This window comes from Ochotona curzoniae, unplaced genomic scaffold (genome assembly GCF_017591425.1).
Source record: "Ochotona curzoniae isolate NIBS_2020 unplaced genomic scaffold, NIBS_Ocur_1.0 scaffold_2453, whole genome shotgun sequence".
In the NCBI taxonomy this organism is placed as follows: Eukaryota; Metazoa; Chordata; class Mammalia; order Lagomorpha; family Ochotonidae; genus Ochotona; species Ochotona curzoniae.
The window spans coordinates 28,179,214-28,205,089 of record NW_024467094.1 but is presented as its reverse complement, the minus strand read 5'-3'; the positions used below and the strand labels follow the sequence as shown (position 1 = coordinate 28,205,089).

Here is a 25,876-nt window from a genome sequence, read left to right as displayed (position 1 = left end):
GAGGAGATGTCCTCATTTGGCTCTTAGAGTGGGATGGGGGGGAAAACGGCTCTGTCCCAATTCCAGCGTGGGGGGGTGGCGGGGTGGCGGCGCAGCCCACCCCGACGTCCGCTCCAGGGAGAACCGATGACCTGCCAGAGGCGTCAGAAAGGTCAGAGCTGCTAGTCACTGGCCAGCACTCTCGTCCTGGCCCTCCAGAGCTCCCCGGCCCGGCGTCCTGACCGCCTCGGGCTGGAGGGCCAGTGTCCTAGGTGCCCGCGCTGCGGGCCGGCAGGGGAGGAGTTAACTCCGGAGGTACCGGCTGGGCTCACTGTACCTGCCGCCGCCACCGCCGCCGGTGGGAGGAAGGAGGAAGCGGGAGTCGCCGGGGCGCCCAGAGCGCTCGCGGCGCGAGGCAGCGGGCAGCCGGGGCGCAGCGCGGCGCGGGGCGGGGCGTCCGCCAGAGGGCGCGCCGCGACGGGGCGGGAGGGGCCGTCTGATCTGGGGAATTAGCAGCGGGGACGGGCGCGCGCGCAGGTCCCCAGCACATCTGGGCGAGAGCTGCGCCGCTGGGGCCGAGGGGGCCCGGCAGCGCAGAGCCCGAGCGGCGGAGCCACCGCGCAGCTGGGGCCCTTCGAGGCGCTCGGGGCGCGCAGGTGGGACTTCGAGGAGGGCCCCCCCGCGCAGCGCGCAGCTGGAGCCGAGGAGGGGGCGGCGGCTGCACAGCTGGATCGGAGGGGGCGGGGTCGGTCCTGGGCGACGGGCTGAGCCGAGGGCCGGGAGCCGCCGGGGATCGGAGCATGGGACGGCGCGCCTGAAGGCGCAGGAAGGGGACTACGGGGCCTGGGGCCCCGAAAGGAGAGGAAGACAGAAAGGAGGAAGATGCAACTGACCCGCTGCTGCTTCGTGTTCCTACTGCAAGGCAGCCTGTATCTGGTGAGTGGCCCGCGGGGAAAGGCGCGGCGGGGCTGGGGCCCGCACCATCCGGGGAGAGCGCGGGAAGCTGCCGAGCCCTGAAACTTTCTCCCTTCCCCCGGCATCCCGGGGACAGAAGGGGAAGACCGGAGGCTTGGGGTGTGTGTGTGTGTGTGTGTGTGTGTGTGTAGAGGGCGGGTCCGAGGCCGGACGCTGGGCAGAAAGGGTTAATAGGGGCGGGGAGCAGGTGCCTGGCTGGCCCACCCACTACGCGCCCAGTGGCGGGAGGTGCGCCCGGCGCCCCAGGAAAGAGCTGGGGCGCGCCAAGGGTCGTTTGACCCCTTCCCTGGCGCCCCAGGACGCGTGGAAGGCGGGTGCGGCGAGGGGGCGTGGAGCCGTGTTTGGGTCCCAGGGCTTCTGCTCTACTCGCCCCCACCCCGGGCTCTGGGTGCCCCAGCGCGCGCGGCGGGGCCCGGCGGAGACGGCCCCGCGTCCCTCCCGCCTCTCCCGCGCTCCCGCCCTCCCCGCCTGTTGTTTTGCTCTCTCCCGGCTGCGCGCAGCCCGAGCCCCACAGGACCTGGGCAGGCGGCTCCCGCCCCGGGCGCTCGTGGCGGCAACCGAGCGGAGCGCCCAGATCCCGCTCCCCAAGCGCGGGCTGACCGCTCCCTAGCGGCCCGGGACGCAGGGGAACCCCACCCCGACCCCTGCCGGGGCTTCACTCCTCCCCGACCCCAGCGTCCGCTGCCTATAGACCCTAGAACCACACATCTGGATCTGCCCCTGCTCCCAAACAATAACCCGCTTTCTTGCCACCCCTGGATCCCCGGGGGAGGGCCAGTTCCTTCCCTTCTCGCGCCGCCGCTGCGGCCCTTTTCTCCACCCTCCAGCCGTTCAGCCGTGACCTCGGGAACCGCGGACAGACAGCTCTGCAGTCCGGTACCCGGCTCTAGGGCCACCACACCCCTACCCGTCCCCCCGCCCCGGCCCCGTTCCCTGCTGGCTGTAGGGCAGAAACCGCTGGGTGGCAGCTTCCATCCACCGACACTTCGGAGACCCGAAAGGGGCGGTAAGACCCCATGCCCCCTTGGAGCCCTCCCCTCTGCACCCCCAAAGCCGCCACCTGCTGCCTGGGCGCAGGTGACCCTGGGGCCTGTAAGTACAGACCATGGGGCAAAGACTGCCTTTCAGAGGCTGAGCAAAGACACAACCAGGCCACTGCCCCCCAGGGGACGGCCTCAAGTCCCAGCTGTCCAGCAGGGCTGTCCCCACGCCCAGCTTTGTCACGCCTGCTGGCCCTCCCAGGTGTGACCTGTCACTCGATCTGATCCAGCAGAGTTTCCAGGAGGTACCCAGGGGACAGAGCTTGGCTAAAAGTCTGTTTTAACAAGCCACATCCCACCAGTGAGGCCAACAATAGGTGTGTGTCCTGGGAGGGCTGCCTTGACATGACTCGGCCCCTGAGCCACCATGTCCTTGGCTGGGAAGTGGGGAAAATACAAACTCCTTCCATGTGACTCAAGGAGCCTCGTGTTGCCATCAGTGGTCCACAGGCAAGTATCTCCCCTTCTATCCCCTGGCCATCTGGAGTACGGGTCACTTCCCATCTCCCCCCAGTCCTTCCATGTTTGTGCTTGGCTGATAATCTCACCAAAGTTTGTTTTCTTATATCTGCTGGCATCATTGGGTAGGGCTGAAAGTTCCCCAAAGTGGGAGTTGTTCCTTTCCTGTTAAACTGGGGGCTCTCCCAGATCAGAACAAGGCTCCCCTGTCCAACTCAAGGGCTTTTTATGGGCAGAGAGCGTGCCTCCCCCATTGGCCTGGAAACTTCACCTTGGCAGGGTCTTTACCTACCCCACTCCCCAGCCCCATCAGACTGGGAGCTGTAAGCATGAGGAGGCGGCTTCTGCCATCAGACAGGGACTTCTCCCAGGGCAGGAGCTGAGCTCCTGCCATCAGACTAGGAACTCCCCAAGGCTTAGGAACCATGTGTCCTCAGATCATTGATTCTGGAGGGACCTCCCATCCTTCAGACTTGAATTGTGGTCTGAGATAGGCCACTGGGAAGCAGAAATGGGACATCCTGAGTGTCATGACGTCAAACCAGGGCTGTCAGGGCAGCCAGAGCATATACCTGTTGTCAGAATGGAGAGGTTGCTGGCGATGGGGAGCATGGGCCAGAATTCCTGGGTCCTCTTGGGACAGGACTCTCACTCTCTTCCCAATTCCCCCTTAGGTCATCTGTGGCCAGGATGATGGCTCCCCTGGCTCGGAAGACCCTGAACCTGACAACCACGAGGACCATTCCCGGTCCCGGGTTCCTAGGAAACGGGGCCACATCTCACCCAGGTCCCGCCCTGTGGCCAGCTCCACGCTCCTAGGGCTGCTGGCTCCACCGGGAGAAGCCTGGGGGGTTCTCGGGCAGCCCCCCAACCGCAGCCCCTCGCCCTCAGCCAAGGTGAAGAAAATATTTGGCTGGGGTGACTTCTATTCCAACATTAAGACGGTGGCCCTAAACCTGCTGGTCACGGGGAAGATCGTGGACCACGGCAACGGGACCTTCAGCGTCCACTTCCGCCACAACGCCACGGGCCAGGGCAACATCTCCATCAGTCTTGTGCCCCCCAGCAAAGCTGTGGAGTTCCACCAAGAGCAGCAGATCTTCATCGAAGCCAAGGCCTCCAAGATCTTCAACTGCCGGATGGAGTGGGAGAAGGTGGAACGGGGCCGCAGGACCTCGCTCTGCACCCACGATCCAGCCAAGACCTGCTCTCGAGACCACGCCCAGAGCTCGGCCACGTGGAGCTGCTCCCAACCCTTCAAGGTCGTCTGTGTTTACATTGCCTTCTATAGCACGGACTATCGGCTGGTCCAGAAGGTGTGCCCAGATTACAACTACCACAGTGACTCCCCCTACTATCCCTCGGGGTGAGCCCAGGCACGGCTGAGAGGACGGGCCTGCCCCTCCATCCCCCATGCAGAAGGAGGCCATCCACCTGTCCGGACACTGGGCAGGGCAGGGCTGCTGCAGGCAGACAGGCAAGGAAGGGAGTGGAGAGGAGGAACTGCCAAGTGAGTGCTGCCCAGGCCGAGTCTCCAGTGTCAAGGAAGGGGTCCCCAGCACTGGCCACAGCCTGGACTGTGAGCACTTGGAGTGTGGGAGCACTGGCAGGGGAGCACTGGCAGGGGAGCAGGTTCCCTGGGCAGCCTCACAGGTGCTGGTGTCCCAAGTCCCCCAGGGAAGACAGAGTCAGAGAGAGCAGCCCACACCCCCCGGGGGCCCTCCCACCATCCTAGACAACTACAGTGTCGGGAAGGGGGCATTGCATCCTCATGGATGCCAGGCGGGTCATATGAGTGTCCAGGGCTGAAACAGGGATCCTCAAGAATCAAGGAGGGGAGTGTGGGCACTCATGAGCACAGCTCAGGGGGCAGCCCTGAGCCTAGATCATGTCGCTAGGATAGCTTGGGGTAAAAGTGGTGACCCTTGGGGTCTGGGAGGTCTTGACCCCTAGGCCACCTGTTTGCAGCAAGGTGACCCCTTTCTGATATTCCCTTTCCTGTGGGCATGTCCTCCCTCCTACACCCTCTTGAGATGCACACCCCTCTCTAAGCTGAGTTAGGACCACTGTGGTCCCTCCTTCCCTCCACCCCTGCTGGCTCCTCTGGGAGTGTCCTTGTCACAGAGAGAGGGTCTTCTGTCGTCACTGTTAGCCTTACCTGTTGGCTCTAAGCTCTCCCTGCCAGGGCTGTGGCCTCCCGCTCTGGCCTGTGGGGTTGGGTGGGACCATACCATGGAGGGTCCTGGCCCAGTTCCCCAGTGCATCGTTGTCTGGGGGGAGGGGGGAGGGAGGGAGATCTGTGAAATCACCTGATTGTCCACTTCTGTGTGCAGAGTCTTGTTCTTGGAGCAGGGAATAAAACTTTCCCCTGACATTGAGTTCTGAGTCTGCGGCGGCACTGGTGGGGGGTGGGGGGAGGTAGGGCATGGGGAGAGGGCCCCAGGTGCCCTGGATCTGACCAGCATATCTCGGGTGGCTGCGCTAACAGAAGGCTTGGGGGCTTCCCTCTGCAACCATCTTCCCAGGCTACCCAGAGCCAGCAGCAGGACACTGAGCAGAGCTGGGGGGCTGTACTGGGTGTGGGGGGAGGAGAACTCATAGTGGGACCAGTCAGGGCTGTGTGCTGCCCATCCTGATTCACCACCCACAGGGCCCATGGGTCCTTGCACTGTCATTTAAAAACTTTAAAAATTTTAAAAATTATATTTGAAAGAGAGAGGGGTATGCACACACAAACACACCGTCTTTTTCCCCTACTAATTCTCCCCAAATGCCTTCAACAAGCAGACCTGAGCCAGCCACAGCCAGGAACTCCATCCAGGTCTCCCCTGTGGGTAGCAGGCACCAGAGGACTTGAGCTGTTAGCTGCCACCTCCCAGGATGCGCATTAGCGGGGAGTGGGTCAGAAGGGGGTATCCCAAGATCTTGGATAAACTGCTGTGCCAAATGCCCAGCTCCCTGTGGTGGCTTTCCTCACTGGCCTTGGCCAAGTTCTTTCTCTCTAGCTCTTGTTACAGTCCATCCTCTCACAAGAGCAGTTTGCCCAGCCCAGCCCAGTCCTGCCCTGTCCAGCCTAACCTAGCCCGGTCCAGCCCAGCCCATTCCTGGCCTACCCAGTCCAGCCCAGCCCAGCCCAGCATAGCCCAGCCCTGCCCAGCCCTGCCCAGCCCTGCCCAACCCTGTACAGCCCTACCCTGCCCAGCCCAGTCCTGCCCAGCCTAATCTAGCCCAGTCCAGCCTAGCCCTGCCTTGCCTTGCCCACCCCAGCCCAACCCAACCCAGCCCAGCCCATTCCTGGCCTACCCAGCCTAGCATAGCCCAGCACTGCCCAGCCCTGCCCAACCCTGTACAGCCCTACCCAGCCCTACCCAACCCAGCTCAGCCCTGCCCTGCCCTGTCCTGCTCTACCCAGCGACTTTCCAGCATGCGTGGGTTGCAGGGTCACCACTCCGAGGATTCATCTCAACACATACTGCTGGGTCCCAGCCAACGTTCTCACTCAGCAGGTTGGGGTGAGGCCTGGTAGTCTGCATTTCCCTCCAGGGCCAGGCAGTGCTGCTGCTGGCTTAGGGCCACACTGTGGAAGCTGCTCAAATGCCCCCCAAGTCCCTTTCTGCATCTGGCACCACATGCAGTAGAGATGGTCTGATATCCACCGCCTGTGATAGTTCCCAGGGCTGCTCTTGCGAACCTCCACTTCCTAGGGACTCCAGAGGACGGGGTTCTGCATGCTAAGGAAGGAGCAGCCTGGAGTGGAGATGGCGTGAGGGGCCTAGGGGAGTTGCTCCAGCTGACCTGCTGAGGGAGGACTGAAGCCCCACTGCCAAGGTCGGGGGGCACCTCTGGAGACCACACCAGGTCACGCAGGAGGCAGTGCACAGGTCCCCTGGTCTCTTCCAGCTGGGTAGCCCCAGTGACGTGTGTCTAAGGGGTGGGGTCTTGCCTCCCTAGCCCGATGCTCTTGACAGGGAGAGCTGAGCAAGGCGGCCTGCTTGTAAGAGGGGCCTCAGAGAGGGCAAAAAAAATCTCCTGGCCTGATTCTTCCCCACCCCTATCCCTGTGTTGTATATTCCAGGGTCACATCTCCTGAGGTACTTAAAGCCTTAAGCCCTACTCCTCACCTCCCCGTGGAAGACTGCTGGGGTCTGGAAGGTTCTCCCTCCTTCGGACACCCATTTGACCATTGTGCAGGAGCCCAGGCCAGGTTGCTGGGATGCGAGGAAGGGAACAGGGAGCTGGATTCTCATCGACACCCCGGGGCACTGTGACCCCTCCCTACCTCCCTGCCTCTCCTGTAGAGAGCCAGATGCTACCGACAGCTGGAGGGCCCGGCCGGCCTGGCACACGGTTCTGCCCGCACAGGGGGTGGGTTCATTTTAATAACTTCATTCCACCTTCACGCACACTCGGCCGCCTCTCCCTGCCTTTGCCGCTGTCCACAGCAGCCAGACAGCTCTTCCCTGCACGAATTCTGCTAACAAGTCTTAATTCTTTGGAACAGTCTTTCTGGTCCTGATGCTTGGCACCAGCCTCTTCCTGGGCCCCTGGGTCCTCACAGAGGAAAAGGGGCTGTGGGGATGCCATCTCTGTTCCCAGGGTTAGCAGGATCTGTGGCCTCCCCCTGGGGACAGAGCCCAGTGGCCCACGGGCTCCAGCCTCTCATTCCTGTTCCTGCACCTACAGGCTGGCAAAATGTTCTGGAAGGCCAGGGGCCAAGAGCTTCTGTCATCCCAGGCTTTGGGCCTCCTCACCACGGCCCTGTTGTAGGAGCCACCAGCCACCCCTGCCCCCTCCACACCAAATCCCCCCTCCCTAAGGGTACAACCAGGTTATTCCAGGAAGGAGGCCTTGCCTCCTCCATCAGACTGAGGACTCCCTCCCTCGTCAGACTAGAGTCTGCTTATGGGCTGCCTCTGCCTTTGGCTTTAAAGAGGCACTTGCTGGGCCTCCCTGTTCCCAACTCTAACAAGGTGAGGCTCCCCAAGACAGGGAACACAGCCTTTCCCTTGGTGACGCTGAAGGCAGCAGCCATGGGGCCCCAGTGCCTCCTCCTTCCCCCACTTTCTCCTTCTGTGGGATGAGCAAGCGGGAACTGAGTCACCCCTGTCCCCATCCTTGGCAGGAATGCTGGTGACCTTGCGTGTGGCAGCCTCCCATGGTGATGGCCATTGCTCAGAGACACAAGGTTGGTGGGTGGGGAGGGAGACTAGGGGTAGGGGGGTGGGGGCAGAGTGGAGGCAGCTGAAGGTTGCAGGGTGGCCAGGGTCCTGGATCACGGAGTGGTTGTGTTTAGGGGTTGTGGGAGACACACACAGTGAGCTGATTGGTGGGGGCAGCACAGTGATTGGTAACCCGGCTGCTGGGAGTGGGAGAGAGATATGCTACTTCCGAAGACCATGTCCTCCGGCACTGCCAGGAGAACCGGGGGCTGGGCGACGGGTGATGAGCAGCAGCAGCCCTACCAGGCAGAGGCAAGATGGTGGGAGGCAACACCTGCCGATTATGCCAGGGCCCTGGAGTGGCAGCTGACATCATGCCCGAGGCGTAGATGCCCTTGCCAACCAGTACCTGGAATCTGGTGCCACAAGGAACCCTGTTTCCTGTTGTCCTACTCAGCATGCCTGGGGCACTGTCTCCCTGCTCAGCATCTCAGGGTTACCTGGCCACATGATCTCCAGGCATGCGCCCAAGCCACAGAGGCTGCCCTTGAACTGGCAATGTGGGTGCTGCAGGATACTCTAGGTGGGGCCTCCCAACCCCCCACCCCCACCCCGCAGGATTAGATGGGTCTGGGTTTGTAACTCCTTAGCTGCTCGGTCTTGGACAGATGGTATGCACCCCCATCCCCTTCTAGGAAGGTTCCATCTATCCAGGTGGTGTTGGATCCAGTGAAAGTATTCCACCCACGTGACTTCCTCCTCTCCCTGTTTTCAGGTAGCTTTTGCTAACTTCAGCCTTGCTCCTGGCATGGACAAGTGACAAAGCCCTGGGTTCCTGTGCTGCCTCTGCCCACTGAGGCATGCCTGGAACCTGTGGCCTGATGCTGTCTGCTTCCTCTCTCTCCACAGGAGTGGCCCCTTAGCTGGACACGCCGCTGTACTGACCTCTTCCCACCTGCCCTGGGATTGAGGTCTGGCAGGTGACAAAGGCTATATGGCAACTTGTGGAAATCTGTAACCCTTTGTCTCTTCTTTGTCCCTTCCTCTGTCCTGTCTGGATGTGGACCTCAGTGTGTGCTCTGGCTGCCACCTTGGACCATTGAGCCAGGAGCCACCATCTCGCACAAGCATAACAGTGAGTGGGGAAAAAAGCTTTGATTTCCAGTTATTTTTTGTGGGCCAAAAATCCCATCACTAACCATCAGCTGTCCCATGCAGACTTAACGGGAGAGAAAAATCTCATCTCCATCTTTGTGAAGCTGCTGGTACTTTCACTTCCATTTCTGGCAGTGGAATATGAAGCCACCTGTTTCAGTTGCTGGGTCTGGGATCCTGGGCTGCTGTGGGCCTATGTCCCCGGTGGGTGGAGCAGACAGCATCCAACAGACTCCTCAGCAAAGAAGGATTGGGGGAAGCTCAGCAGCTCCTCTTCCTCCTGCTCTTCATCCCCTCCTCCTTCTCTTCTTCCTTTCCCATTTTTGGACCTACAGCCTCCACTCTTGCAGTGACTGCTGCATTGCGGGGAGCCCCTGAAGGGCACAAGATTCTCTCTTCCCCAGTCCAGCCCTGTAGATGCCAGGGTCCCCCATATACACATTCTGATGTTGGTGATACAGAATCCTCGTTAAGGGCCTGACTGATCCCAGCCAGATGGGCACTTAATTTAATTAAAACCCTTTAATTACCTGCAACAACACAGCATGGGAAGTCCAATGCGGAAGGGGGCCAGGACGTGGTAATGGCCGCCCTTGCAGGTTCTGGACAGTCCAGGTCCCTGGGCTGCTCCCACCCCGCTGGGCACAGACTATAGGGAACAGCCCGGCCTTCTGCTTTACTCCACAGGGCACAAACAGCCCAACACCGCAGGCTCTTGGGACCTGGGGTCCCGGGTCTTGGGCCTGGAACCAGCAGTGTTGGTTTTGTGTGTATAGAGTCCAGCACGGCCTCTTGTTCAAGATCAGTTTTGGTCCCCCTGAAGACCTTGGCCTTGTCCAGGACATGTGGGTAGGAACAGCCCCAGCTGTGATTGCTTACTGAATGACCTGGCTTAGGAGACAGGGGTATCCCCTGCATCCTTCAAAGCAAAATCAGACCCCCAGAATGGAGTTCTTCCCCAGTGTCACAAGCTGAGGGGGCGGGGAAAGAAGAGGGGATCACTTGGTTGGATGCAGAGGTGGTTTCTTGGGACCCCTCCATGGTCCTAACCCTCAGCAGATGCCCCCTGCCCCACCCCCTCCAATGGCAGAAGAAGCCCAGGCCAGGCCAGAGCCTGCCAAGCCCTGGCAAGGACAGAGTAAAGGAGCCGGAGCTATTTTTAGGCCATGTGGACCTCATACGTTAATACCCCTTCTGTTCACCCTCAGTACTTATTCATTCAATAAATATTGTTTAATAAAAACCCTGGAAGGTTCCAGCTGGGCTTCACCAGGCTGGGAGAATCAGGGGAGGAGGTGTTGGGTTGTGCCGGGGGTCGCAGTCAGCAAGGAGGTGAAGGGCTGTGGGAGGCAGTGTGTGATATCAGAGATGGGGGTGGGAGGAGGAAGCCCCCCAGCAAGGTGTGTGTGGGTGGAGGGAAGCTGGAGCCCCCTGCCCACTCCAGATCCTGCTGCCCAAGCCCAGGCCAGGGCTCTGCCATCTGCTTTCTGGGACAGGCCCCTCTTTTCCCTCAAGGCCTGAGCTTTCCTGCTCCCGCCTCTCTGGCCTCCCCTGTCACACAGAACCTCAAGAAAGCATGCGCCTGGTGGCCCCTGGAGGGCAGCGCCCCCTGTCTACCTGGGGATTCTGAGTGGGACATGTGACCATCCCTCTGGACTCTGCCCTCTGAGGACAGGGCTGTGCGCCCCTGTCCAGTTGCCCTGACCACTGCCCAGTGCTTCTGCCGAGGTGTGGCTAATGAGTGACCTGAATGCAGGGATGTTGGCCCAGCTCTCCTGGGCCCTCCCTGCCATGCCTGCTGGGCAGCACACTGCTGGATGTGGGAGAGGACACAGCAAGGGGAGGACAATGCAGGGCAGCTGGGGCAGAAGGGGGCACTATAGCCTCCTCCCACCTGTCCATTCTCTAAAAAGTCTTCTGACAGTAGCATAGCTTCTGGGGCACAGTGAGGGTGGGTCGCTCCCTGAATCGCTCAATGGAAGGACAAATCAAAGCCTCCATCCCACTATCCCAGGATTTCTTGCTCCATTTCCCTCAAGCTTGGAGAAGAGTGGTCTGCTGGGTCCAAGGGAGCCTGGACTGTCCTAACCATGAAATCAAAGTAAGGTCACAGCCTGGCCTGGAGGAGTATGAAGAGGTCTGGGATAGAGGCACCCCTGCTCTGTGATTTTCATCTAGTTGCCTCGTCCCTCTGGGCTAATTCTACCACCTGCTAACTGGGAGGGAAAAGCTGACCCTGCATCTGTGGAGGGTGACCCATCCTGGAGTCAGGAGTCCTGGATTCACATCCCTGGTGCCACTTTTCAACAGCCAACTCAGCGGCCAGCTTTGTGCCTCCATCTCCCTGACTGTACACTGGGGATGAGCTCTGGTTCGCAGAGGGCTGCGGTGAGTGGGAGCAGGTGCAGCTGGGAGAAGTGCTTGGCACAGAGGCAGGGCTCAGGCCAGATGCTGGGTGACAACCCCACACTTTCCAGAACCCTCGATTCTGGACAGGAAATGTGACTCTCAAAGCACCTGCTGGTGCAATGAGTAGTGTTCTTCACGGTGACCCTCTGCCCTCTCCCTGTCGCAGACACAAGGTCCAGGGGATGCAGGTGGCCAGGGGTCTTCCCTCAGGAGCACAGGGTTAGGCACCCAGAGAAGAGTTGGCCGAGAATATTCTCCATGCCTAAGTTATGCTCCTGCTCCACCCTGCCCCGCAACCGGACTGACCTCACCCAGTTCCCTCCTCTCCTAGCTGGCCTTCATCATCACCTTGCGGGCACCTCTGGGAACAGGTGTATGACATGGGTTCCTTGTGCCCGACTGTACCCTTAGGGGGGAGACCCACCTGCCTCCTGGTGGTCTCCCTGAGGACAGGGCTTATGCCACCCATTTCTCCACACCTGAAGAGGGGTCGAGTGCCTGGGCTACACCCACACACAGGGAGAGCCTGGTCACAGATGAACTTTGAATTCATCTACATGTGTGTTCTTTTTGTAATGAAAATGATTCCGTTTGGGGGGTTTTACTGGGGGGGGTGCCCCAAGCAGGAGTATATGGGGCTAGCAGAGGTGGCAAGGTGCATAAATGCCCCACTTAGCAGGCTTGGCAGCTCCCAGGCCTGGGCAAGGAGGGGCTGCTGCCGCTCACTCAAGCTCTGCCATCTGCTGCATCTCAGTGGAGATCAGAACTGGAGGGCTTGTGGTAGGCAGGCCTGGGCTTTTTTTTTTTTTTTTTTTCTCCAATGCAGCAGGATCAGGCTCAAGATGTCACTATGGTGAGCGGGCCCAGAGCTGGGGAGAGAAATGCCCAGAAAAACAGGGAGACACAAACGGAAGCTTCCATCCTCCCAAAGGAGGGACAGGCAGGAGGCACAGAGCAAGGAAAGAAAGAAAAACGCTACGGAAGGCGGGCAGGGGCATCCACTTCCGCCTGGCTCCTCAGAAAAGAAGGCTCCTGGGTCCCAGCCCGGTTCTCACTCCCCACCAGGCTCATGCCCACCAGCCACAGGAGGATTACTCTGCCAGCCCTCTCCCCGCCTCCCCTCTGGCAGGCCCAGTGTCCCTACCTTGAGCGATCTTAGCCACGATGACAATGGTAATCGCCAATGAAAAACCACAGAGGCATCTCAGGCAGCTCAAAGACTCATGCCTACTTGCCCTTTCTCAAGACCTTTGCGGACACTTCCGCCTCCTCACAGCAGGAACCAGGAGCACCTGGGGGCCTTTACAGGACTGGGGCCAGCTGGGCTGCTCTAGAAGCTTCTGTCTGCCTCAGGTGATCCCAGCACCCTTTGAGAGGGGCCAGTTCAGGGTCTCTTTGCAAATTTCCTCCAATCCAGGAAATTCTCTCTCCCTTTCTGCTGCTTCTTCCCTCTCTCTTTTTTCTTTCTGATTCATGTTGTTTATTTGAAAGGCATAGTTAGAGAGAAATTCCTTCCCCTGATTAATTCCCCAAATGGCTACAACAGCCAGAGCAGGGCCAGGCCAGAGAGAGGAAATTGGAACCTGGGTCAGCTGTGTGGGTACAGGAGCCTAAGCACTTAGACCATCCTCTGCTGCTTTCCCAGGTGCATTAGTAGGGAGCTGGGTCAGAATTGGAGCTGCCAGGACTTGAACCTGCCTTTTACATGGGGTTCTGGGGATCACAGGCAGTGGCTTAACTTGATATGTGATGTCACAGGCTTGGATGCAGGAAGTACCAACAGGTCACGTATGGCTCAGGGCAGGAACCCTAGTCACGGCTCAGCCTTCCAGCGCCTTTCTGCAAGACCCGGAACTGTGTTAAGGATAGGACCTGTTTTCATTACCCCCCTGTGAGAACTCTGCCAGACAGATCTTTTTTCACAATCAAGAAAGCAAGGCGGAGGAGCCCTCCAGCCAGGATCCCCAGCGAGTTTGGACAGGAGAGAGCCAGGCTCCTGGACACCAGCAGCTGGACTCTCCAAGGATGGCCCCAGGCGATGCTCAGAGCGCTTGCGATCTTCCCCCGCCTTCCTCAGCAGACAGTGCAGGGTGCACCTCCAAGCACGGCCTTTCCCCTCAGTTCCCAGCCTTGAGCGCTCTCTGCCGGTACTCCACCCTGAGAGACGCACCAAGCTCCCAGACCCAACCTTCCCACCGTCAGACAGTCCCCGGTCCTGCTCTCCACCGCCCCCTTCCCAGGAGCTGCCTTTTTCCTGCTTCCTATCACTGTCCTGTCTGGTTCCTTCCTCTGCACCCACATCTCCGAGGCTGACCCCTTTATCCTGCCTCCCACCCACTCCTCAGTCTGGGCCTTTTCCTGATGTGGCTGTGGCTAAAATCACTTTTCAAAAAAACTTCTCTCTTGACCACAGCTGGTACTGGTAATCATATTTTACTTTTATTCTGTTTTCTTATTGATTGCTGGCCATTCCTCCTTTTTGGCCTTTAAATAGAAAAGCTCCTTGGGGCCTGCGTTGTGACACAGATAAAGCTACCGCCTGTGGCGCCGGCGTCCCATACAGCGCTGGTTCAGGCTCAGCTGCTCCACTTCTGAGCCAGCTCCCTGTTAATGGCCTGGAAAAGTGTAAGATGACCCAGGCCCCTGCCACCCATGAGGGAGATTTGGATGAAGTTCCTGGCTCCTGGCTTCAGCATGGCCCAGCCCCAAGATGTTGGTTGCCATCTGGGGAGTGAACCAGCATATGAGAGATTTGTCTTCTCTCTTTCAAATGACACATCTTAAAAAAAAAAAAGAAAAGAAAAGAAAAAGAAAAAAATTAAAGAAAAATTGGGCTCAGCACAATGACTCAACTGGCTCTACCTCCAAGCAGCGCCAGGATCCCATATGGCACCAGTTCTAATCCCGGCTGCTCCACTTCCCATCCAGCTCCCTGCTTGTGGCGTAAAAAAAGTAGTGGAGGATGACTGGAAGCCTTGGAACCTTGCACCTGCGTGGGAGACCCAGAAGAAGTTCCTGGCTCCTGATTGGCTTAGCTCCTGCTGTTGTAGGCATTTTGGAAGTGAACCAATGGATAGATAATCTTTGTCTCTCCTTCTCTCTGTATATCTGCCTTTCCAATAAAAATAAATGTATTTTGGGGCCTGGTGTGGTAGCCTAGCAGCTAAAATCCTTGCCTTGCATGCGCAGGGATTCCATATGGGCGCCAGTTCTAATCCCAGCAGGTCCTGCTTCCCATCCAGCTCCCTGTTCGTGACCTGGGAAAGCAATTGAGGATGGTCCGAAATATTGGGACCCTGCACTCACATGGTACACCCAGAAAAGGCTCCTGGCTCCTGGCTCCTGGTTTTGGATAGGCTCAGCTCTGCCTGTTGCAGTCACTTGGGGAGTGAACTAGCAGACAGACAATTTCAGTCTCTCCTCTCTGTATATCTGACTTTCCAATAAAAATAAATAAAATCTTAAAAAAGAAGAAGAAGCTTTTTATCAAATAGCAAGGGCAAGAAGGATGAAGATTATATGCTGGATAATTTAGATGTGTTGAACCTATTTTTTCTATTAGCATTTCAATAAAATACACAGTTTCAATACTGGGAAAAGAAATTAAAAAATGTGTTAATATACTCAGAGAAATTAAAATGTGTGATTATTGGTTCATGTATCAGTGTCAATGTAAGTATAGACTTCTAGAAAGGTGGTATTTCATTTTGCCGTGAAACCACTTGAATGCGTTTTGAAGGGTGAGGAGATAGCAGAAAGTGGGTGAGGTACACAGCAATTGGAGGACATTTATGAAACCACACCCATGGGTGTGTGCTGGAGCTTGTTCAGGACGGCTCTCTAAAACCAATTGCTAGGCCCAGCTTGGTAGCCCAGTGGCTAGGATCTCCACGTGGGCACCAGTTCTAATTCTGGCTGCCCCATTTCCCGTCCAGCTTCTTACTTGTGGCCTGGGAAGGCAGTCGAAGGCGGCCCAAAGGCCATGGGACCCTGAACCCACATGGGAGACCTGGAGGGAAACTCCGGGTTCCTGGCTTCTGATTGGCTTGGCTCCAGTCATGGTGGCTGCTTGGGGAGTGAATCAATGGATGGAGTATCTTCCTCTCTGTCTCTCTTCTTCTTTACATATCCGATTTTCCAATAAAAAGAAATAAATCTTAAAAAAAATAAAAGAATCAACTGCAGTGTGGTGTGTGCATGGCTGATGCCAGTCAAGGGCACGCAGTGCATCTCCCCCAGCATCAACAACTGGCATCTGGATGACCTGAAATCAGCCGTGGCGGGCAACCAGTAAGGCACTCGGACTTGCACGTCTGGGGGCTGAAAGTTACACTCTTAGCAACACACCATTAACATCTTAAGGCACAAAGCAAACTTTTTTTTTTTTTAAAGATTCTATTTATTTTTATTGGAAAGTCACATATATAGAGAGGAGGAGAAACAGAGCGGAAGATCTTCCATCCACTGGTTCACTCCCCAGGTGGCCACAATGGCTGGAGCTGAGCCAATGAATTAGACAGGACTTTTAGTACAATCTCCAGTTAGTAGTTGTCCGTAATTTATGGAACAATCAGTGCACCATTTTTACTTCTGGGCAGAAATGTGGTGACTGATTAGAATTCTTAAAAGTGAGAGAGGCACTCTTTTCTCCTTGAGAAGCTTCTAGAAGAGTGGCTTGGTCATCTACCTCCCCATTAGTTTTGGTCTCCGTCTTCATCATTTGCCCAAAACTGCTCTTAGGTCATCACTGACCTCCTGCCTGTCAACTACACTCAACAGCTTCTTTCTTTCTTTTTTTTTTTTTTTAAGATGTATTTATTTATTTGTTTTTTTATCAGAAAGGCAGATATACAGAGAGGAGAAACAGAGAAGATCTTCCATCCGATGGTTCGTGAGCGCAACAGATGGAGCTGAATCAATCCGAAGCCAGGAGCCAGGAGCCTCTTCCAGGTCTCCCACATGGGTACAGGGTCCCAAACTTTTGGGCCGTCCTCGACTGCTTTCTGAGGTCATAGGCAGGGAGCTGGATGGGAAGTGGGGCTGCAGGGATTAGAACCGGTTCCCATATGGGATCCCAGTGCATTCAAGGTGAGGACTTTAACCGCTATGCTATCGTGCCGGGCCCAGGAGCTCCTTTTTAGCCCACAGTTCTGTGGCCCTTCTGACTTCTCTCCTTTGATCTCTCCAGTTCGTGTAAGAAGAACGGAGATCCCATCCTTCTGGTTGGCCTGCGCCAGCACCATGTCTGGAGCCTCCCTGGGGTTCAGCCACTGTTTGCTCCATCCAAGGCTGAGTTTAAGTTCTGAGACTATAAGCCTGTCACTCACTTCCCTGAATGTCCCTCAGACAGCACGAGGAGACCCACCGGGAGCTCCTTCTTTTCCCCCCCAGTTTGTGAAGAGGTCACCTTTTTAGGCTTGTGACAGTACCAAAGCTCTCTCCACTTGAACGGAGCCTGGGCAGCTATGTGTCCACTTCTCTGCCAAGCAAACTCTTGTATTTTCACCTTTGCTTTAGCCCTGAAGTGACTCCTTTGCCTTCTTGCTGTTCTTTGGCTCAGAGCCAGGCTGAGTGACCTTGAGGGAGTCACACCACCGTCTCCCTAATGGATGGAAGTGGCAGAGGACAAGCTGGTGTGTGCTCCCCAGTCCTCAGAGAGCTCTCAGCTGCAGGTACCAGGCGCTCCACTCCCATACTCCAGCCGTGCATATTTTATCTTCATAATGTTTTTCCCCTAGAGTTGATTCCCTTCAACTCCTTAATCATTTCTGTTGATTGTACTGAATTCCCTTAAGTCTGAAATCCTTTTTTTCCTAGAGCTGCAGACATCAGAATCAAACAGAGTTCCAGATGCCACTTTCTACTCCAGCATTACAGGATTTACAGAAGGGGGAATGATCATCTTGCTAATGGCTCAGCGGCATAAAGAACCCACCAGTCAAAAAATCCCTGTTTTTGCCCTCACATGGAGGTCAAAGCTTCCGGTTTTCCCAGCTCATTATCCCCATACCGATCATCCTACATCTGCCTGCTTGCTCACTGTCTCCCACCTTTGGGGTCAAAGGCCCCACCAAAGCATGGTCACCTCTGAAACAGAGAGGAGGAAAAACACCATCCACTTGGCACGTCCAAGGGACACAAAGAGCAGCCTGGTGACACTCACCTGAATGTTAGATTAGTCAGCAAGCCATTAGAAACGTGTCTTAGTGATGGAGGGCAGAGGTCATGATATAAAGGGGACAGAGCCCAAGCTGATGACAAAGATAATTAGTGGTGGGAAATAAGGTTGGACTCAAGTCAAGGACTGGTCTTTGACAAAGATCTACCAAAGGAGCTCGGAGAGTTGCCAGGGGGAATGTGGGCTGATCTCACACAGGAGCTGAATCCCAGAACAAAGCCAGGAATCAGTGTGGTGGTGCAGCTCAGCTCACCAACACGCAGGCTGTCCTTTACCGCCCAGGCTCACGCAACGTGGAGCTCTCGGGGAGGATTAGACCAGGTTTCAGAACCAACTGCAGTGGTGGGCATGCCAGAGGACTTCTGGCTTCACACAAAGGATCTTCATGTCCTTAGCCAGGGATTAACAGAAGAGCTCTCCGCGACCGGAAATGGCCAGTAGCACCTCGTTCCCCCAAACCATTAAGACCCAAAGGCCTCTGAAATGCTTAACAACAGTACTGAGGTTTGATGTCCACACAGACTCCGAGCTTGTTTTGCATGGGTCGCCAGATTTGTAGCGGGAGGGGGAAATGGGGGTGAGGGTGGGGGTGACAATATGGTGGAAGGGAAGATGGGGACGGTGCCAGATTCCAATTGGACCTGAAACTGCCAACTCCGAGGTTCTGTGGACTACTTGTCTGAATGTTGTTTTGATAAATAAGCCATCTCCTTGTGGGATTGAAACCTCCAACTGTTCCACTGGCACGGACATCTCTGCAGTGACAGCACATGCCCCAGATTGTGGAGTTAACTTGAATTAAATTTCAGATGCAGGGGAGCTAAGGGAAGGGGTGGTGGCAGTGGGAGGTTTATGAACAGTATGCTGGGGCTCTGATGTTGTCAGAACCAGATGGCTTCAACTGTATCATTTCAAACAAAAACAAACACGTCCAGAAAGGAGACAATAGTGACAGAGGAGCAGCTCTGAGCGGCTTCAGCTGGTCCTTCAACTCACAGTCAAGTCCACACCAGAAATGCCACAAATACTGACAATCCCCAAACAGACCTTCATCCTACAAGCTGGGTGCCAGGACTGCAACCCTCCTGAGGGTCCAGTCCCTTGGCTCACCAGCCCCTGGTCCAGCCCGTTCGTGAGGGAAGAGGACAGCAGTTTCACCTGGTTTGTCATCCTGGGACTTCCGGAAAGCAGGTCACCAGTGTCCCCTTTCTCAAGCCTTGTTCTTGCTATTCCCACAGGAAGGAAGCTTTACTTCCAAGTCTCTAGTCACCTCAGAAATGGAACTCAGGGGCCTGACACAATAGCCTAGCGACCAAATCCTTCTCGCCTTACGCCTTCTGGGATCCCATATGGGTGCCAGTTCTATCTCAGCTGTTCCACTTCCTATCCAACTCCCTGCCTATGGCCTGGGAAAGCAGTTGAGGATTACCCAAAGGCCTTGGGACCCTGCACCCATATGGGAGACCCAGAAGCGGCTCCTGGCTTGGGCTCAGCTCAGCTCTGGCCGTTGTGGCCGCTTGGGGAGTGATCTATCAGACAGAAGATCTTCTTCTCTGTATATCTGCCTTTACAATAAAAATAAATAAATCTTGGTCCCGGCGGCGTGGCCTAGCGGCTGAAGTCCTCGCCATGAACGCGCCAGGATCCCATATGGGTGCCGGTTCTAATCCCGGCAGCTCCACTTCCCATCCAGCTCCCTGCTTGTGGCCCGGGAAAGCAGTCGAGGACGGCCCAAGGCTTTGGGAACCTGCACCCGCGTGGGAGACCTGGATGAAGTTCCTGGTTCCCGGCTTCAGATTGGCACAGCACCGGCCACTGCGGCTCACTTGGGGAGTGAATCATCAGATGGAAGATCTTCTTCTCTGTCTCTCCTCCTCTCTATTTGACTTCGTAATAATAAATAAATAAATCTTTAAAAAAATAAATCTTAAAAAAAATTTAAAAACATATGGGACTTGGTCTAGTGAATGATGTCATCTTCAGGATGCTACATGAGAAGATCTGGCACTCCAGTGCTAGGTGATCTTGGGGCTATCCTTCTCTGGGTCTCAATTTCTCTTATCTGTAAAATGGAATGGTGTTGGGAAGCTCGGAGGATATGCTGTAGGTGAACGGCTGCTGCTGACAGCCAAGTGCAGCGCGACTCTGTGGGTGGAGGAGACTTAGTGTCTGCCCTGATCCTTATACTTGGAGTGCTGGGCCTTGAATCTCACTGCTGACTCTGAGGAGAGCAAGAAGTACAATGGGGAGATCTCTAACAAACACATCCTGCCTTTGATTACCTAGAAAACAGACCAAGACTATCTTTTCTAGGGGAGGTGAAATGGATGAAAGTTAGAGAGCAGGTGCAAAAGTTAAGTCCATTGAAAAGAAGCGGAAGTAAACAGGGTGAGGTTCCACGTGAGGTTAAATAATACTCACTGTGGACAGACGGCCACTGAGCTTCATAGTGTATGCCAGGATTCTGCCTGCCTGATGCTGCTGGAAGCAAAAGAGCTGGTGGGGTGCCCCTGAGCACTCCCAGGAGCTGACTGTGGGTTCAAAGTGTTAACTGAGACCATCAAGCCAAGGACAGGACCAGTCAGAAACAATCATTTCCCTTTATTATATCTCCATGTTCATGTCCCTTCTCCCCATCTTTAATATTCAGTTAAGAGAGGCAGGAGACTGGGCATTAGGCCTTCAAAGCCAAGGGGCACACCAAGGCCCTGTGCCAGTAAGTGCTTTGGCAGAGGGAGGTGCCTGACTACAGGTGGTCCAATGTCAGACACTCCACAAGGAGAGACTGGCAGATGCCGACAGTCCCCACGGCAAAGTTGAGATTGCAGTGCCTCCACCCACCCTTACTGCTCGTCAGACGCCTCCAACATAACCTTGGCCTGCTGCAGGGTCAGCCCCAGCCCCCAGATTCCCCCAGCAAGAAACTCAGACCCATGAAATAAGCTAGGTGAGTCAAACCAAAGACCAAGACACCACACAGTACAAAATAGTATTTATTTATTTTTTAAAAAGAAAAAAAAATTAACATTTGGAAGTTCTCCCCTGTAGGAAGAGGGGCAAATTAGAAGGAACAGGATGGCTCCTACGCAGGCGGCAAGTCAGGAATAGACAGCTGAGCAATCAGGGCTAGGAGGGGTCACACAGCATCAGTAATAAAATGTCCTTTTCTCTTCTGTTGATCTGTTTCTGCTTTGTGTGTTTTCCGTGTTTTTATTTTTAATTTTTTTTTTTTTTTAGAAAAAAAGGGGAGGAGAGGGAAGAGAAATAAAATTAGAGAAAAATGCCAAAAAAACATTTTCCACAATATCTAAAAACAGAGAACCGTGGTTCTGGTCAAGACAGTATGAATTCTGGATGATTTTTTTCCAGGTTTCAACACCAATGAAAATTTTCACAAAAGCCACCACATCGGGGAAACTCATCTTCCAGATCAGATCACCTCCTCTTCCTCCTCTCGCCTTCCCGTGCCATTTCTCATCAAAGGACAAAAAGGCCTTACTGTGTTCTTGCAAATGCTAAGTGCTACCCACAGGAGAGCTCTTGTGGCTTGTACTGCGGTGAGTTTTCACCAACACCCAAGCTTCAGCACAGTCAGTCGGAAGGACTAAAGTTTGCTGCCCTCAACATAAATACTATGGGAATCCACAAATTGGTTTTTGAAAAATTTCTGCAAAATGCTTTCTTCTCTCCTTTTCCCTCTCTTAAAATGCAATGTCCGTGGTTTGTTTTTTTTTGTTTGTTTTTTGCTCCAGGCTCCTGGCGATGTGCTCTGCTCGGTCAGATGCAGGTTGGTTTCTCTGAGGAACCACCACTAGGACATCCTCAGAGCCAGTGCCTAAACTCGGTCCCCAGTGTCCAACTCAGCCGGGCCAAAGGGAACACAGTGACGCAGCAACAGGGTTTTCATTAGGTCGAACAGCCCCGAGTCGTGGGCCCTCCCCTCCCCCCGTTTCCCCAAGTTATTTAGTGCTGTTTCAAAGTCTGGGGCCGCGACGCGGTCTTTCCCCCAACAGAGTACAAGCTCCACAGACTGCGCTGTCTACTGGTGGTCAGTGGCAGCAACCGGGCTGCTGCTTCTGGGAAATGAACGGAGTCTTCCAACCGGTGCCTTAGGACTGCTTCAGACGCTTGCGTGGGGGGCCCAGGAACGGGCACTGTGCTGATGCCAGGGAGCGGTACGCCTCAGCCACCAAATGGGGATGTGACACCACCATGGACTTCCACCCGGATGTCTCCAAGACATCGGAAGCATGACTGGGGAAACAGAGAAACATGGGTTACAACAGGCAGTGGGAAGGGGACACACTCATCAGCCCCAGCAGCCGCCTCCCTGGTGTTTGGTGCCAGGGTGTCTGTGTCGGGCACGCTCAGAACATGTCATCTTCAGGAGCACGTGCTCATTAGCCCAGGTGCGTGCTAGCGGCCAGGTCTTCAAGCCACTGCACTCTGGGAGGGCCAAGTTCCCCAGGCTGCTCTCAGCACTGTCCATGTGCTCTTCTTGCCCTGGCACATGCACAGTGACAGAGAACAGGCACCTCTGCACCGGCACCTGGTTCTGTGCTCATCTGGTAACTGCAGGGAGATCAACCAGTGGACAGGCAAAGGCTAAGTTACTGCCCAACAAGCACGGGTCCACACAGAGCACTTACTGCTCTCCTCACTGCTTCTGATGCTAAGAAGCAATCTTACCACCAAACCTCGGGGCCCAGCGGACCCAGGGGATACTATATCCTGTCTTCGGCCATGTCCTCTGCAGACTGTGGTTCCTTCAATCATCTGGCACATATCCTGCCTGTCTTATTGCCAAACTACATTGGAAGACCTACATAAAGCCTATTTTTCTTCCTTTGAATTTTCCCAACTTCTGCTCCAAGGGAGCAGAACAGGCCCACTGAGACATGGGTTCTATGTCATAGCTCATCTTGGCCCCTGTAAATGATTTCACAAGTGACATACCCATCACTGACCACTTGGGTGGAAGGAAGAGACCCAGGGGATGAATGTCTCTTTCTTGACACAGTGTCTGACAGTCCCTGCTATTGACTCCCTCTCTTTCCTCTGTCCACCACTGACCAGCAAGACCCTGAACTAACTCCTGAGGAACACACTGCTGTCTTCCTAGACTTGTCTGTCTCCTGTTAAGTCACTGAGTGGGAGACAGAGCTGTTATCATTTAGGACACAGAGCCTTCGCAGCCAGTTTTTTGATTCATCTACACCACTTGTCCACAGGATTCGATGCATGAAAGCAAAACCACTTTCCATGCCATCAAGCTGAAGGGAAAGATGACAACTCTATATCACCAAAGGTTAATGAAACTCCTTGCCAGTTTCACTCACTAATTCAAAGTCTTGCTCATTTCTTTGGCTATCCCAATTATTATGAAAGAAAACTTTGAAGATGCCAACTCACTAGTTGATGAAATCCACGGCCTGAGTTTTCAACTGATCTGCGCTGTGGAGGTCAGCCAGGATGAGAATTTCAGCGGCATTCTCCACGGACAGGTTGCTGCAGAGGGCATCTTCACACATAACCTTTAAACGCTCCAGGGCATACTGGAAAACACAAGCAGGGCTGTCGTCAGAACAGCCATGCTCTGCTTGGGGGTGACTGCTACCGGAGCTGTTTGCCCGAGCAGTGCCCACGCTGACCTGGAGACCAGCACAGAGCCACTACCAGGGCTGGACCACACGGCCTGCTGTGAAGGTGAGGTGGGTGAGCCGAGACGGGAGACAACTAAAGTAGTACGGATTTAGGTTCTGAAGCCTACAGTCCAGCAATGTGGGAGCCACAGAGCGGACCCCCAGCCGATGGCTTACTCAACATCCCAAATTTGAACTCTCAAACTGTCAGGATCCGCTTTATAGGGAGTGAGGTGTCACCTCAAGCCAACACAGGCATTAACACTGAAGAGTTCTGCACACCTTTTACTGAGAGCCAGCCAAGGAAAGCCCTGTCCCTCTTACTTGGCACTGTCACCAGTCCAGCAGGATATCCCTGTGTCTGTGAGAAGGAGTCCTGGGGTGCCTTTCACCAGCGTCTCTGTCTCTAGCAGTCCCTGGATATGGGCAGCCAGAGGCCTCCTTTGCATTAGAAATGGGTAAATGGAGCCCTGCCTATCTTCTTGGGGCTGGGGTCAAGATTCTCAGGGTGAAAGAAGAAAGCAACAGAGACCCCAGATTCAGTCTTTGTTTAAAATCTTCTACTCTCCAAGTCAGGGTGTAAATGTTCTGGAAATGGAAGGTCTAGGTTAAAGCTTGGGTTCATCCAACCTAGCTGACTGGGTTCTATTACTGGTTCTCTCATATGAGATTATAAACTTAATAAGCACTTCAGGGTTAAGAAAGAAGGGGAAAAAAGAGGCACAACACAAAGTCATTCATCAGTTCCCAAAAGCATGACTTGCACTGAGGTCTCCTTCCAAGGCCCCATTCTTGAGGGCCCCGAACTCAATGACAAAATGTCCCTCCAGGCTGAGTCCTGGCAATCAAACCAGCACCATTTTACTGTAATGAATTCTGGGCGAGGAGGCGTATCTGCTGGCACTGTAATCTCCTGCAGCAAAAGTTTTATTGGTTTTGGTGCAGCTTTAATTTTTTATATCTGAGTTAACTGGCAAACTTTCCCTGGACAACAGGAATGACAAAAGAGGAGCAAAAGACGAGGTCGCCATATCCTGTGCTGAGGCACGAAAAGGCCACGTGGATGGCAGTGTCCACAGGGCCACACAGGATGTTCCTCCTGTCCTCCTGACACAATCTTTCCAAAGGGCCTTCCTGGGAACAGCTCAGAGCCCCACCACATAATTAGACAGAAGTAGCCAAGCTTGTCCCCTGAGAAGCAAAGTTTTTTTTTTCTTAATTATACTTCTGAAAAACCTGCCTAATGGCAGTACTTACCCGAGAGATTGAAACTGTCTCTCCCAGGCCTGGTCCACAAGTTTTGTTTTGTTTTTGGTCTAATTACATATGTCCCCAAGAGACTGGAAAAAGCTCACAATAAGCTGTTTTAGTCTCCTGGGTGAATTCTAGATGTTTAGATCCTTCCATGAAAGATTTCATACTCTGCTGTCCCAAAACTCACAAGGAGATCCAAAGGTTTTTAATAGGGTTGGAGAAGCAGCTGTCTAATACGGGACATTCTGAATGGAATTTGGAAATACACCCTCATTACTTCTCATTCATAAAATCGAAGCTCTGCTGTGATTTGCCTGCTCTGTCATCAAAAAAGCTAATACAGAGTGCTGAAAATGCTATCCAAGGAATAGCAATTGAGGCCTGTGCACTCAAGAGGACATACTGCTCTAAGCCTTGGCTTAGTGAACTTTGCACTTATCCGTGTGAGATCTTGAATACGAGGGAATAAATACCGGATGTGTGTGAGTGACTGCTTCTTTGAAAATTTGAAAATCAGAGCGCAGGTCAGGCACTAACATGCAAACCTTACCAAAAAACAGGTACTGTGCTGTTACTTCTACTTTCCCAGAGCAGGCACTGAATGCTTTCCTACTGTCTCCATGGAAAGCCAAGCCTGCTCTGCTTTGACCGAGGTACACAGGAAGGGTATGGAACTGCCCGTTGCTTAACTCTACTCTTCCTCCTCCAGCCTGGGTTATTATCCCTATATTCTTTATCCCCAGCTCTGATGGGGTTTACCTGCCCTACCCTTTACAAACACTCCAAACAGCTGATCGATAAAGATAAAAGCTCTGCTGTAAACACAGGCACTCTCTTCTGTTCTCAGGTGCAAAGGCAAGCAGAGAAGACAATCCCCAGGGGCAATCTCAGGGAAGGCTTCAGTGCCTGCGGGGGCCACTCTCCCCACTTGAATGGGTGTGACAGTGCCAGGGCCTGTGGCAGGGCCACTTCCAGCAGAGAGGCTGCTCTCCCTGGGGCTTCTGTAAGTGGGGTTTGTGCCCCTTTAACATCCTTGTGCTCTGTGGGACCAGGACCAAGCCTTCCAGCCACCTGTGGGCACAGAGGCTCTGACAGAGCCCTGCAAGTTGGCTTCCCCACTTGTGTTTTAGTACAATGAATACTGGAGGTTATTCTGGAAAGAAAGGATTCCAGGTTAACTGAAACACTACCACATTTCCTTCTGGAAAACTCTCAGCAGGCAGTGACGTGAACAGGTTCTGAGGAAGACTAAGCTAAAATGCCAGTATCCAACTCTGTGAGACCAGACCCTAGAGCCACTGTGCCAATCAACCTATTTAGTTGATGCCATTTCCCTGCATTTGGGGAATTATCCACCTGTTACTTCAGGTAACCACTTATTTCCTTGATTCTAAGATCCACATTTTTAATTTCACAGTTAAAAATTTCTTAAATTGAAATGTATCTTATTATATAGTATCTTTCCTTCCCCTTAGACAGCAATCTGTATTTTAGTAACTGCTTAGGTAAAAGTTGAAAACGCTAACACTAGGGAAGAGATGACTCTCTTAGTAACAAAGTTTAAATAAGCTGATGAACTCAAAACACCTTACGTATCATAAACTGCAACCCACATGTTCCTTTATT

General features: G+C 54.4%; 2 protein-coding genes across 6 annotated transcripts in view; one reads left to right on the top strand and one right to left on the bottom strand.

Moving 5' to 3' along the window:
- Positions 1-782: 782 nt before the first annotated feature.
- On the top strand, positions 783-4,022 carry NXPH3 (neurexophilin 3). The gene is made up of 2 exons (XM_041001071.1): positions 783-915; positions 3,128-4,022. Exons 1-2 carry the CDS (start codon positions 862-864, stop codon positions 3,821-3,823), a joined length of 750 nt encoding a protein of 249 aa, XP_040857005.1. The 5' UTR covers positions 783-861; the 3' UTR covers positions 3,824-4,022.
- A 16,307-nt stretch (positions 4,023-20,329) lies between these two features.
- The window catches only part of LOC121170344 (speckle type BTB/POZ protein), a 74,601-nt gene continuing 69,054 nt past the window's right edge, over positions 20,330-25,876 (bottom strand). For 4 of the 5 annotated variants that reach the window (XM_041001449.1, XM_041001447.1, XM_041001448.1 and 1 more), the window contains 2 exons: positions 22,767-22,909; positions 20,330-21,608 (listed from right to left, as the gene is read on the bottom strand). In XM_041001449.1, coding sequence (XP_040857383.1) covers positions 21,464-21,608; positions 22,767-22,909 — 288 coding nt within the window. In that variant the 3' untranslated portion in view covers positions 20,330-21,463. The remainder of the gene's footprint in view (positions 21,609-22,766; positions 22,910-25,876) is intronic. The other variant, XM_041001450.1, reaches the window with a different exon arrangement.